Source organism: Macrobrachium nipponense, chromosome 2 (genome assembly GCF_015104395.2).
Source record: "Macrobrachium nipponense isolate FS-2020 chromosome 2, ASM1510439v2, whole genome shotgun sequence".
Taxonomy (NCBI): Eukaryota; Metazoa; Arthropoda; class Malacostraca; order Decapoda; family Palaemonidae; genus Macrobrachium; species Macrobrachium nipponense.
Genome location: NC_087201.1, coordinates 160477669 through 160489855, shown reverse-complemented (window position 1 = coordinate 160489855; position 12187 = coordinate 160477669). Strand labels below are relative to the sequence as shown.

The following is a 12187-nucleotide window of genomic DNA, read 5'->3' as shown; positions in this document are numbered from 1 at the left end:
GAATAAAGTGTGAAAAATATCCTATTAATAAAATGCTGTCAAAATGCCACAATAACAGGAACTGCATCCCAATCTCCTCCTCCTCCACCTCTTCCCCCCCGTCATCACAAACTTGATCATCGCGACAATACCGATCATGATAATGAACAACTATCTAATTCAACGGAACGGCCGTGCACATCCTGTGGCAATGAATTTGATCTGGTGTTTGGTGGTATACAAGTAGAGAACACTGAAGACTTCTGGTGGACTGACTGGAATGAAGTACAGAGAAGCAGGCGGGCTGCTCTTAACTATGGCTGTCGACACGTGAAGAATGCCCGGGGAAAGTCGCTTCACAAGCTTTTGACTGTTAGAAAATACCTGTACAATCTCCTTGTGGATGACAGACATAAAGCGATTTACTGTTATGTACCAAAGGTAAGTCAATATTTTGTTTGATTAGTACAGTTCTATTGCATATATTAGTGCTATAGTATTATAATAAAGGTAGATCATTTTGAAAGTAGATTTAGTAAACACTTGTAGCAGCACATCATTATAAACATTTGGAAATGTAGTAAATGTCAGTCATTATAAATAAATGATGATGCAGTAGAGTATTTTGTCATAGGTTAAACAGGAAAGCTAACTAACCATCATATATGAAACAATGAATGGATGATTGTGATGTGTTGAAGGGAATATAACCATTTGTACTATTAGTGCTACCATCTTACTAGTCAGTTAATTGCTTTGGTGTAGGTATGGGTGTGGGGATGGAGGAGTTGGACAGCTTAACCTTTATACATATCAATAATGCATGAAATGTACATTTCTTTCTGTGTAGTGAAGCTATCATTACAAGATTCTTCATGTTCATGTGAGATTACATACAATGTATGTCATAATGTTTGGTTTATATATACCTCAGTAGTTGTTAGCCATGTCTTTAACCAGCATATTGCTGTATTTATGAACTTTATTGTCAAGTGATAACTGAAAATCCCTTTTTGGCTGTTTACACAGCCATTCTGCTTGTCTTGCAGAAGGGAAAATGCTGTGCTTTTCCCTTCTTCTGTTAACATACATAGAAGTTTTGGATCTTCATGTGCATGAACATTGATCTGCAACTACTTTTTTCATATAACTGCAGGTTTGTTCTACAGCTTCAAACTTTCACAGTTTCACCAAAGAATATTTTATGGAATACCAGATTCACCCTAGGGAAAAGAAAATTTGTCAGGTCATGGAGTCCAGACCATTTGCTAGAACATGAGGAAGTTCTCCTTCAGCAAATTTGTCCTTTACTGCCCTCGACAGATCCTCTTTCTAGGGCAGCCTGACAAGTCTGACTTAAGGGATTTTGACGAAGGAAAAATCTATTTCTGGGAGAGACCTGTGTCGCCTGGTGAAAAGGATCCTGCTATCCACTTTTCTAGTATAAATAGTTTCTAAATATACCAGAGAAAAAAGCTAGCATTGGTATGCAGAGGTTACTACCCTCGCGTGAGCACCCAAAGGGCGTCGGGTATAAAGTTCAGGACGTGTGAAAGCCACTATTCACAGGTCTCCTGCCATTTAGAGTTTTGCACAACCTGATACGTAATGCCTAGTTATTTAGAGTAGAAAGAAAAAATTTCTTCAACTCTATTTTACCCTTGCCTTCATCAGATATCAAAATCAAGGCGTGGGAGGCCTGCTTTTCTTATCTTCAGTACAGTATATGTAAAGAGGAGGTGTCACACTTGTTTTCCAGAATTGGCATTCTGTACTTTAGTCTGTTTGCCACTGGCTCTTAAGCTTTCTGTCAGCAGTCAACAGAACCATGCAAGCAAATGTGTAGGAGTAACCTAACTCTGAGTCTTTATCCTCCATCTGAAAGGAATGAAGTTACAGCTCTTCACAGGTGAGATCCTGATAGCTCTTCCTACCTTTAGATAGTTGAACCCAGGTCATCACTACAGTGAAGCTGATTTCTGTCACATGGTATTACAGATGCAGCATTTATTTAAGGACTTCATAGGTTTTAGATCTTTCATATAATAGTGTGTGCACCTAATTCAGATTTTAGAATTATAATTCTCGCTGTTGGCTGAAAGACGTAGTTTTTTGCTTTATCTTAGTGGTGCCTCTTAAGTAGAGGAACATGGCTTTCATACATTTTGATTCAAATAGATGTAGAAGTGTGCAATTCTCCAATGAGAGTTCCTTGTAGAACTGAGCATTTTGACTCAAATAGATGTAGAAGTGTGTGAACTCTCTAGTGAGTGTTCCTTGTAGAACTGAGGCAGTTAAACTTTTTCAGAAGTTTTTGCCTTAAAAAAATGCAAGGCCTCTTGACTGCATTTTACTCTAAGACTCTGATCTTGTTAGATCAAGCTTAAATGATAAACGTTTGCTTCATCCTTATTCCTGTGTTTTTCCCAGCTTAAATCACAACAGAATTCACAAACATCTTCTCTTATGTATCAGGGAGGTCAATTTTACTTGACAAGGTCCCAGATCAAAGGATTTCTTTTCCCAAACCTGTTGTTTGGTCTTTCATGCCCATCCTTATATTTGTTTATTTTTAAACAGGATCCAGTCCTGCTCTTGACTCCCTGTTCCCCTTGTAGCCTTGGAGTTTCTCTATGCATCTTTGTTCAGGAGTGCCCCTTTCCTTTGGAACATTGTAAATTCTTAATTCCTTTGAAGTTAATTTTTTATGAAAAATATATCTTAGTTGTAATGAGATCAAACAGTGTTGATATTTTACAGCCTTTCATTATGTTTCATACATATCCAGTCCTTTGTTAACCATGGTATTTTACATGTAAATCATTTTTACCTAATTTGGATGTGGATGAACTTTTGAAATAATCTATAAGCTTGGGGATTGCATGTACTAAAGACATAAAAGATCATCTCTATATTCATTTATGTAGGTGGTTATGTATTAAGATTCCTAATTTTATTTTAATTTGCAGGTAGCGTGTACTAACTGGAAACGTATATTTATGATCTTGTCAGGAAAATCCAATTCAACAGACCCCTTAAGCATACGTTCTTATGTGCCTCACGAAGAAGGTGTCCTCACAAGGCTATCTAGCTTTAGAAGCAGGGTAAGTGGTACAATATCCCTATAGTTTTTAGGTATTTTAGTTCTTCAAGTTATATCCATGCCCAGAACTTTGCCAAAAGAAAAGATAGATATTTACCAAGATCAAAAGACAAAAATAACAAGTTTATGGAATGCAGAGGTAACTATACCCATCATCCTATAAGTAGTATATATTCTTGTCAGCACTAGGGGTAATCCCAGAAGACTTCATGAGAAAACTGAAGAGGATTGGATGCACAAACTTTAAGGCAGTCTTGTTTCAGAGAAGTGCACTACTGCTCACACCAAGGATATAGGAGTACTATTGGAATTCTTAAACTATAATAGTGAGGGTCAGATTCTCAGGGGTCAGGTTGCATCCCAGATCCAGACTCAGAGACACCAACTTTGCAAAGATGTAGAGAATAAATAAATAAGAAAAAGGTCAGTATAACTGACTCGCTCACCCTCCCAGAGAGTGTCGGTATGAACACTATGGCGAGTGAGACCACTACCACGAGCCAAATGCCAATAGAATTCTCCCACTACAAAATCCCCCAAGAGGAGAGCCGACCCACAGAAGTGGGCAGCACCTACTACTACTACTCCATCCATGCTGCCGACTGCTGCGCCTCTGGTGGCCATCCTGAAGTTAGCAGACAATCTTGGCGATGGGATGGGTAGGGCGGGATTTCGCTGGCGACACGAGCCAATCGCCAGAAATAGATTTTTCCTTACGTCAAAATCCCTTTTCTGGGCTCAGCTCGTGTCGCTGCGCGAAATGGTACCAGAGAAATAGCACAAGATTGTAAAGAAATTCAACATACAAAGAGGTCTCAAATAAAAGATAAAATAAAAATAAATCAATATAATTGCTAATAAGGATACATATACACAGTGATACAAAATAGAAATATTACTTAATTTATACTTAATTCTAATAATATTTCTTAACTTAAGGTAATATACATATACACGGAGAAATATATCATATATGTACAAAAATGGTATCTGTGTAAAGCTATGTATCAAACATTCTAAAGCAATTAACAAAAAGTTGAATAAAACAAACTCAACAATAATAAAATATAAAGGAATGTATATGACTTAATATACAAAACCCGTAACCATTATAATAAGATGTATCTCCTAGCATAAAAATAAGGAGATGACATCCACGAGATCAATAACCATCATCAAATGTGAGTGTCCCTAGCAAAAAAATAAGGGACACCCACTACATCATCATAAAAGCAGCTAAGACACAAGGTGACCGTAAATGAACAAGGCAGGAATAGACGAACTGTTGGGTGAGGCAGGTAGAAAGGAGGACTGGATCTTCTACTAAGGATTAGTCAGAGTCAGGGGAAACTATGTTCCCCGCTGCAACTGCTGAAAATTTCAGAGCTTCCAAGGACTTTAATAATGACGTTTGAACACTGTCGGCGATTTCCATCCAGTATACTTTTTCAACTCATCGAAGTTCATATGTTGGAAATAGTTAATTGAGGTGGCTACTGCCCTGACATCATGTGCTTTTGGGAAAGAGTCAGGATTGGCTTGTTTAATGAAGTACAGGATTTGTTGCCTGATGCCTTAATAGATAAAGTGCCACCTTTTTCTCTCTTAAAGAGAGGACCCGATGAGGATGAGGAGGTCCTAGATAGAAAGGCTCGTAAGGCTGAAACTGGGCAAAGAGATACATCTTGTGGAAGGGGTAGTACCTTCCATGGTTCCCACCTCATCAAAGGATCTTCATTCTTTGCTATAAAGCTACGTTCCGGAGAAAGTAGCACTTCCCCTGTGGGAAGGAACTGAATATGATCCGGATCTCTGGATAACGCCGACAGTTCTGAAATTCTAGCTCCTGAGGCCAAGCTTAGTAAAAATAGGGTTTTTCTTAAGAGCATTATAAACGAGCATGTGTCATTATTGGTTTCTGAAGCCAGCTTTAGAACATCGTTTAAGAACCATGATACTGACGTAGGCCTTACCGAAGGCCTAAGTCTAGCACATGCCTTGGGAATAGACGAGAAGTAGGAATCTGTCAAGTCTATGTTGAACCCAAATTGAAAAATCTTCTTCAAGGCTGACTTGTTTGTCGTAATTGTGCTAGCTGCTAAGCCTTTTTCAAATAAGGATCTGAAAAAGGATATAGCTGAATTGATTGTCATGATCCTAATATCTGATTCTTTCAGGAAGGTTGCTAACTTTTTGACAGCAGCATCATACTGTCTCAAAGTTGAATCTCTTTTATCGGATTCCAAGAAGAGAATATTCTGAGGGTCAATATTCGCATCCCTTTTCGCTGCAAACTTCATGAAATCCATAAAGTTAGGGTTTTGAGAATCCCTGAGGAAGCGAACACAGTCTTCGTTTGTACTGACTGGGAGAGCCTGGGATTGGGGATCCGAAGAGGGCGAAGACCCAGTTCCAGAATGAGAGGGTACCAATTGCTCTTCGGCCAGTCTGGGGCTACTAGAGCCACTTGACCCTTGAATGTCCTGAGTTTGTTTAAGACTTTCATGAGAAGATTCACCGGAGGAAAGACATAAATCTTCTCCCAGTTGTTCCAGTCTAGAGCCAGGGCGTCCGTGGCATAGGCCAGAGGGTCCAGGTTGGGGGCCACATAACACGGGAGTTTGTGGTTCGTTTGAGATGCGAAGAGATCCACCTGTAGACCTGGAACTCTCTGAAGAATCCATTGGAACGAACTGTTGTCCAGTGACCATTCCGACTCTAGAGGTACTGATCGGGATAGAGCATCTGCTATGACGTTTCTCACTCCAGCTATATGAGTGGAGGAGAGATGCCAACTGAACTTGTCCGCCAGGGAGAAGATGGCTACCATGACGTGATTTAGATGACGTGACTTGGAGCCTCCTCTGTTTACGCAATGTACCACCACTGCGCTGTCCAGGACTAGCTTTATGTGGGAGTACTTTGGCGGGCATAACTTTTTTAGAGTCAAGAACACTGCCATTGCTTCCAGTACGTTTATATGGAACTGACGGAACTGAGGTGACCACGTTCCTTGAACCTTTTTGAACTGGGAATATCCTCCCAACCGCTTAATGATGCGTCTGTGTGGATGGTGATCCCTGGTGGAGGAAACTGAAGGGGCACTGACACCGACAAGTTCTTGACTTTCGCCCACGGTCGGAGTCGATTCTTTAGAATCAGAGGGACTGAGGACAATTTGTCCCTGGACCTGACATTTGCTCGTGAGCGCCAGATTCTGGTTAGGTCTTTCAGTTTGGCTTTCATTAAGATGTTTCGTCACTGATGCAAAACTGGAGAGAACCCAAGATCCTTTCCTGGGATCTTCTTGATGCCAGTTTGTGACTCAGAAATTGTTTGACTGATTTCGCTATTTCCTTTCTTTTGGATGATGGAATCGACAGAGTATGGGAGGAAAGATTCCATTGAATGCCTAGCCACTGAAAGTTTGACTCTGGGGTGAGTCTTGACTTGGTCCTGTTTATCTTGAAGCCTAGATATTCCAGGAACTGAATTACTTTCAGTGTTGCTCTGTTGCATTCCTCGACTGTTGAAGCCCAGATCAACCAATCGTCGAGATACGCTACTACCATAATCCCTTGCGATCTGAGTTGTTGAACTACTACTTCCGCCAGCTTCGTAAACACCCTGGGTGCTACGTTGAGCCCGAAAGGAACTACCTTGAAGGAGAATGTCTGGTCTCCTATCTTGAAGCCCAGATACGGACGGAAGTGTCTTGCAATAGGGATATGATAGTAAGCGTCTGTAAGATCGATAGAGGTGGTGACGGCCCCACGGGGAAGTAAGGTCCGTACCTGCGAGATCGTGAGCATCTTGAACTTGTCGCAGCGAATGGCTAAGTTTAAGCGGGACAAGTCTAAGATTACCCTTCTTTTTGTGAGCCTTTCTTTGGCACGCTGAACAAGCGTCCTTGAAATTTTAACCTTTTGACTCTCGCTATAGCTCCTTTCTGAAGGAGATCCTCCGCATACTCCGTCAGTTCCTTGGAAGGAAGTTGGCGGAAAGGTCTGGATGGGGGTGGGTTCGTTAACCAGCTCCAACCCAGGCCTTTTGACACAATGCTCTGAGCCCACTTGCTGAAGTTCCACCGGTGGCGAAAGTGAAACAGCCTCCCTCCTACCTGAAATTCCTCATTGGTTCTGGTAGCCTCCTCGGCCTCCTCTGAAATGTTTTCCCCTATTAAAGGGACCTCCCGATCCTCTCCCACGAAAGGATCGCTTACCTCTGCCTCCCTTACCCGAGCGGTCATACTTCTGTGAAGCTTGACTCTCGAAGGCTTTGATTGTAAGCTGGAGAGAGGGCGTAGGTGGAGGGCTGAGGCTGAGGGGAGATAACGTAAATCGGCTGTGATTGAGCCTTTGAAGTGGAAGGTTGGGCTGTTTGCACTAAGGGAACAGCCGGAACTTGCTGAGAAAAGCGTGGCTGCTTTTTCTGGTAGGGCTGGAAACGTCTGGGTTTCCTTTGACCCTTACCTCTAGCTGCTAGATCTTGCCGCCTCTTGGCCGTAAGACCCCAACGGTCCTTAAGGCTCTGGTTCAACCTCGTAGCCTCTGACTGAACCTCCTTCACCATCGCTTCTGGGAAGAGGTCTGCTCCCCAGATGCTCGACGCAAGTAACCTATTCGGCTCGTGCCGAATAGTTGCTTCTTGTAGGACATGCTTCCTACAATTCGTCCTAGCAGTGGCAAACTCAAACCTATCTGACTGTACCGTTTGAGTCAGGGATTTGGTCATAAGCTTGAAGAGCGGTTCTGAACCATAGGCTATGGTAGCCACCTCGGTCATAGCCATGGAATTAATAGATCTGGCTAACCGCGATTTGGCGTCAAATTCAGCCTGAATAAGGCTATCTGGAAGCCTAGGTAGCTTTTCACCAAACTGCTCCATAGCACAGTCCGTTTTGAGTTTGCCAGCTGAGAAGGTGTTAGGTAAGTCTTCCCACAATTCTCCGGCTGAAGGAAGTAACGGAGATGTAGGATCTGCTTCCTTCAGTTGAGGCATGGGGTCCCCCTTCTGGGCCGCTGGAATGGTAGACGTCGCAATCTTTGTCAGGAAAGGGAGCGGGGTACTCTCATCCATCGTAAAGATCGTAAACGGACTCTTGAAAGGTTGGATTTTCGTATTGGAACAATCCATGTCCTCTAGACACCTGAGCCATTCTCTCTGAGCCTGGTCACGTGAATAGAGGACTGTCTCCTTTGGTACTTTATCATCCCGAGTCATGGCTGAGGCGGTGAGCCTTGCGTAGCCGATGAACGGAGGCTGAAGGTCTTCCGGGTAAAACTCGAAGTCCTCGATCCTCCGAGTTCCACATTCCGGGATAGAAATGAGTCCGTCTTGGAAGGGGGCGTATGACGCTACTCTCCAAGGTTTGTTCATTGAGAACGGAGGTAGAGAGTCATACGGGGGAAGCTGGGCTCCACCTGTATTGAAAGGTGGGAGGAGAGGCTAGAGGAGCTTGGCTCAGTCCGGCTATAATGCTGTCTTGAGAGGTAATCCTATCCGACAACCGAGAGATCATTTGTTCCATGCTACTTTTCAGAGACCCAACCAGGTCGCCCACCTGTTGTAACAGACCAGCATTGGAGTCCAAAGCCGGAGCTGCTGCGGAGGTGGAGGGGTGGCTCTGAATTGGAACCAAGGGTAGCGGAACTGACGACTCTGCCGGAGTGTGAGATCTCTCTCTGGAGGATTTACTCCTCGAGGACTTAGAGCCGGACCCAGAAGCTTTAGATCTCTCTGCTCCGGGATTCCTAGCCGGAGACTTACGAGAGGAGGATGACGCCGAAGCCGTCTTCTTAGACGACGACGACGTCTTTGTCAAGGATTTCACTGCTTGACCCTTGACCTTGGGTCTAACTGAAGCGTCAGGAGGAGTATATAATTCGTTACCCGTAAAGCCTTGGAAGGATGGAGAGGTTGCAGGAGTAGAAGAAGCAGTTGCACCCAAGGGTATCCCTTGGGTGTCCACCTTACCTACCTCGACCAACAGGTCGTCTACACCTACCATAGGTTCTACATTAATATCCAACGTCGCGACTTCCGAGGAGATGTCCTGGCCTTGGTCAGTCAATGAGGCAGCCAGCTGTTGCTGGATGAAGGCGATAGTCGGGGCCGCCTCTACTGGGTCGACGTATCCTGTCGCCTTGCCTCCGGGGAAGATTAGTACCGCCAACCTTTTCTCCAGGATGTAGGGCATACCCTTGGCGGCGTTCTTCCCGAAACCGCCGACCCAGGCCCGCAGGGTTGCCAGTGCGGTATCCCTCACGGCCGGCGCCTGGAAGAGAGGGTATTGATTAGATTTAAGAATAACTTAAAACTAAAGCTAACTTAAAGCATAACTTAAAATTATAGGGGCTATAAGGCCCCTTGAATTTACCTTAAGTTAGAGTGATTGATGTAAAACTTAAGCACTATAACAGATGAGGACCAGCTACCGGAGATGGAATACTTACCCCGTCTAAAAGCTGGCTCACCAGATCGTAACATATGGTACACGTTTCATGGTACCAGGCCTGGATGTCCCGTGCGGAGTCGCGCATGGAGCATGGGACCGGCAAACTTCGTGTCCACATGGGTCCTGAAGTGTGGCGGCGCATCCCGGATGCTCACAGTTGGTGGTCTGTAAGTGGAAAGACACATGAGTATCTTAAAGAATATCACTTACAGGCTAAAGGACAGAAGAACTCCGTTGCATGCCGGAGCTCGGAAAAAATTTGGGCATAGCCCCTCCCTTAATCGCCTGAATAGGCTATAACCCCGGAGGTATCCGGTGAAACATGAAGGGAGGGGGAATGGTTTAAGGTACTTAAGATAAACTTAATAGTTTAACATAATAGATCTTAAACCTAAAAGCTCGAACGTACCGGACTAAGTCCAGTGCGTGGCGGAGTGTATAACTCAGTGAAACGGAGAGGTTAGAAGGGACCGACTGTATGTTCCGGTCCACCCCGTGGGGTAGACTAGCACCTTTCCGCTGGATGCCAGGTCTCCGGTGGTAAAGGAGCCCTAGTAAGGTGGGAAAGAGCAAGGGGCATACAGACTCGGGCTAGTAACGGAGCGACGGAGTAGTAATGGAGGGGGGGAAAGGCCAGTCCCCCCCACCTTACCATCCGACCGGACCGAGAAGCCGGAGAGGTCGAGTCCAGTCTGGGTCTATCCCGTCCCTCTACCCCCTCCGCCTGGGGGGAGAGGAGGGAGGCAGGCTCGGGTATGTGGAGCGGAGCATGGGCAGGCCTACCCACCCCCCCCGACCCTATGGAAGAGCGGGAGGGGGGAAAGGTGACTGGACAGGCGTCTGGCTGCCTCGTGATCACATAGTGACCACGGGGCGATAAGAACAACAACTAAGCCTAGAACATAACCAACTGATCAGAGAGATGCTATCGGGAAGCAACCGAGCTGAAAAGCGGTAACATAAAGGCCCAATGGGCCATGACCTAGGCTAAGCGAGCCAGACGCCTAACTAACCTAACAAATATCACATAAATAGTACAAATGAATAATAAAATGAAAGAAAGAAAACAAAATAGTAGGAGAAAAAATCCAGGAGTGTACGACTAACCCGAAGGCAAGTCTACCACTCAAAGCTAGCCGAGGCCGATACTAAGAGCCGTGGCTAGGGTCTGGATGGAAGAGCCTACATAAGGTAAAAGACATGCATGCATGACAAAACCGTGTAGACCGTACCCTAAATAAAGCGGATAATAAAAATAGAGCGCACAAAAGCCAGGGGATGTTCTGGGTATGGGCGACCCAGAACGGACCCACCACGAGGCAGAACCATGCTGCCATGCTTCCGACCTAGAGATCGTATTTATACCTAAAAAACGGCAAATACGTGCTCAGGGCCGGAAAAAACCACCAATTAGCAATAAACACTGAGTACTTAACTTAGCTGCTGCGATGGCTGCACGCTCCATGGTAATAAAATCCAAAGGAAAGGGCACAAAAACACAGAGAAGAAAATGGCACGTGTGTATCGTGTGCGCTAACTGAAAAGGATGGCCACCAGAGGCGCAGCAGTCGGCAGCATGGGATGGAGTAGTAGTAGTAGGTGCTGCCCACTCTGTGGGTCGCTCTCCTCTTGGGGGATTTTGTAGTGGGAGAATTCTATTGGCATTTGGCTCGTGGTAGTGGTCTCACTCGCCATAGTGTTCATACCGACACTCTCTGGGAGGGTGAGCGAGTCAGTTATACTGACCTTTTTCTTTATTTATTTATTCTCTGGTATGTGTTAGTACATTTACCCTAGAAATAATAGATTAAAGGATATTTCGCGCAGCGACACGAGCTGAGCCCAGAAATTATAATAAGGAATTTCTGCAAAAAATATAGTTACCATGAAGAATCACTTTTTGTTACTATGTAGAAACATTCAGTACTGTGTCATGTGTGAACAGTTCATCTTAATTTATTTACAGTAGCGAAAACATTATTGCTTTCAAACTGAATGCTTAATGTATGTGGTTTTTATTGCACATTGTTTTAACTGATGAAAAAAGAAATTATGATAATGGTAAAGATCAAAGTTGAAACAGAGTGCTAGGTGTGAAAGATAAGAATAACAAGTCTTAAACCCTTGTGATCTCTAAGACTCCAGGGTAATGGAGTTTCAGAGATCTTTATGCCTCTACTTCCAATAGCATTCGTGGCTAAGGAGAGTCAGGGGATCTTCACTCTTGAGACAGAGATAAAGTCTTCACTAAATTTTCAGGGATGGCCCGTATGGTAGCACAAAATTTTGTGAGGGGTGAAGGGCATCACAACCTTAGTAGGGAAAGGATGAGAAATTTAGATTCAAGACCCAATTAAGAGATCTTGCAATAAGCATGTTGCCATATATTTCGTGGCTGTCAACACTTTAATATTTTATGAAAAAAAGATCCTCAATAAGAGAGGATTTGACATATAGGAGGTTGGGGCAAAGGAAAACTTACTTTTGAATCTGAGTGTATGCCTTGACCGTTTTACTAGTAACCTAAAGGTCTTCTGCATGATGCCATAATAATGGGAGTCTTAAAATCAGAGATGTTTTTAATTATGTTGCAGTAGTAATAGAAGATATACTAGCACCAGACATTTGTGGTACTATAAATGTTTTCT

The 12187-nt window shown here is 44.0% G+C and overlaps 1 protein-coding gene across 3 annotated transcripts in view; it reads left to right on the top strand.

Annotated features, from left to right (window-relative positions):
- Positions 1-12187, top strand: part of LOC135221096 (carbohydrate sulfotransferase 11-like) — a 69193-nt gene that overhangs the window by 50564 nt on the left and 6442 nt on the right. For 2 of the 3 annotated variants that reach the window (XM_064258895.1, XM_064258894.1), the window contains exons 3-4: positions 59-420; positions 2949-3083. In XM_064258895.1, coding sequence (XP_064114965.1) covers positions 59-420; positions 2949-3083 — 497 coding nt within the window. The remainder of the gene's footprint in view (positions 1-58; positions 421-2948; positions 3084-12187) is intronic. The other variant, XM_064258896.1, reaches the window with a different exon arrangement.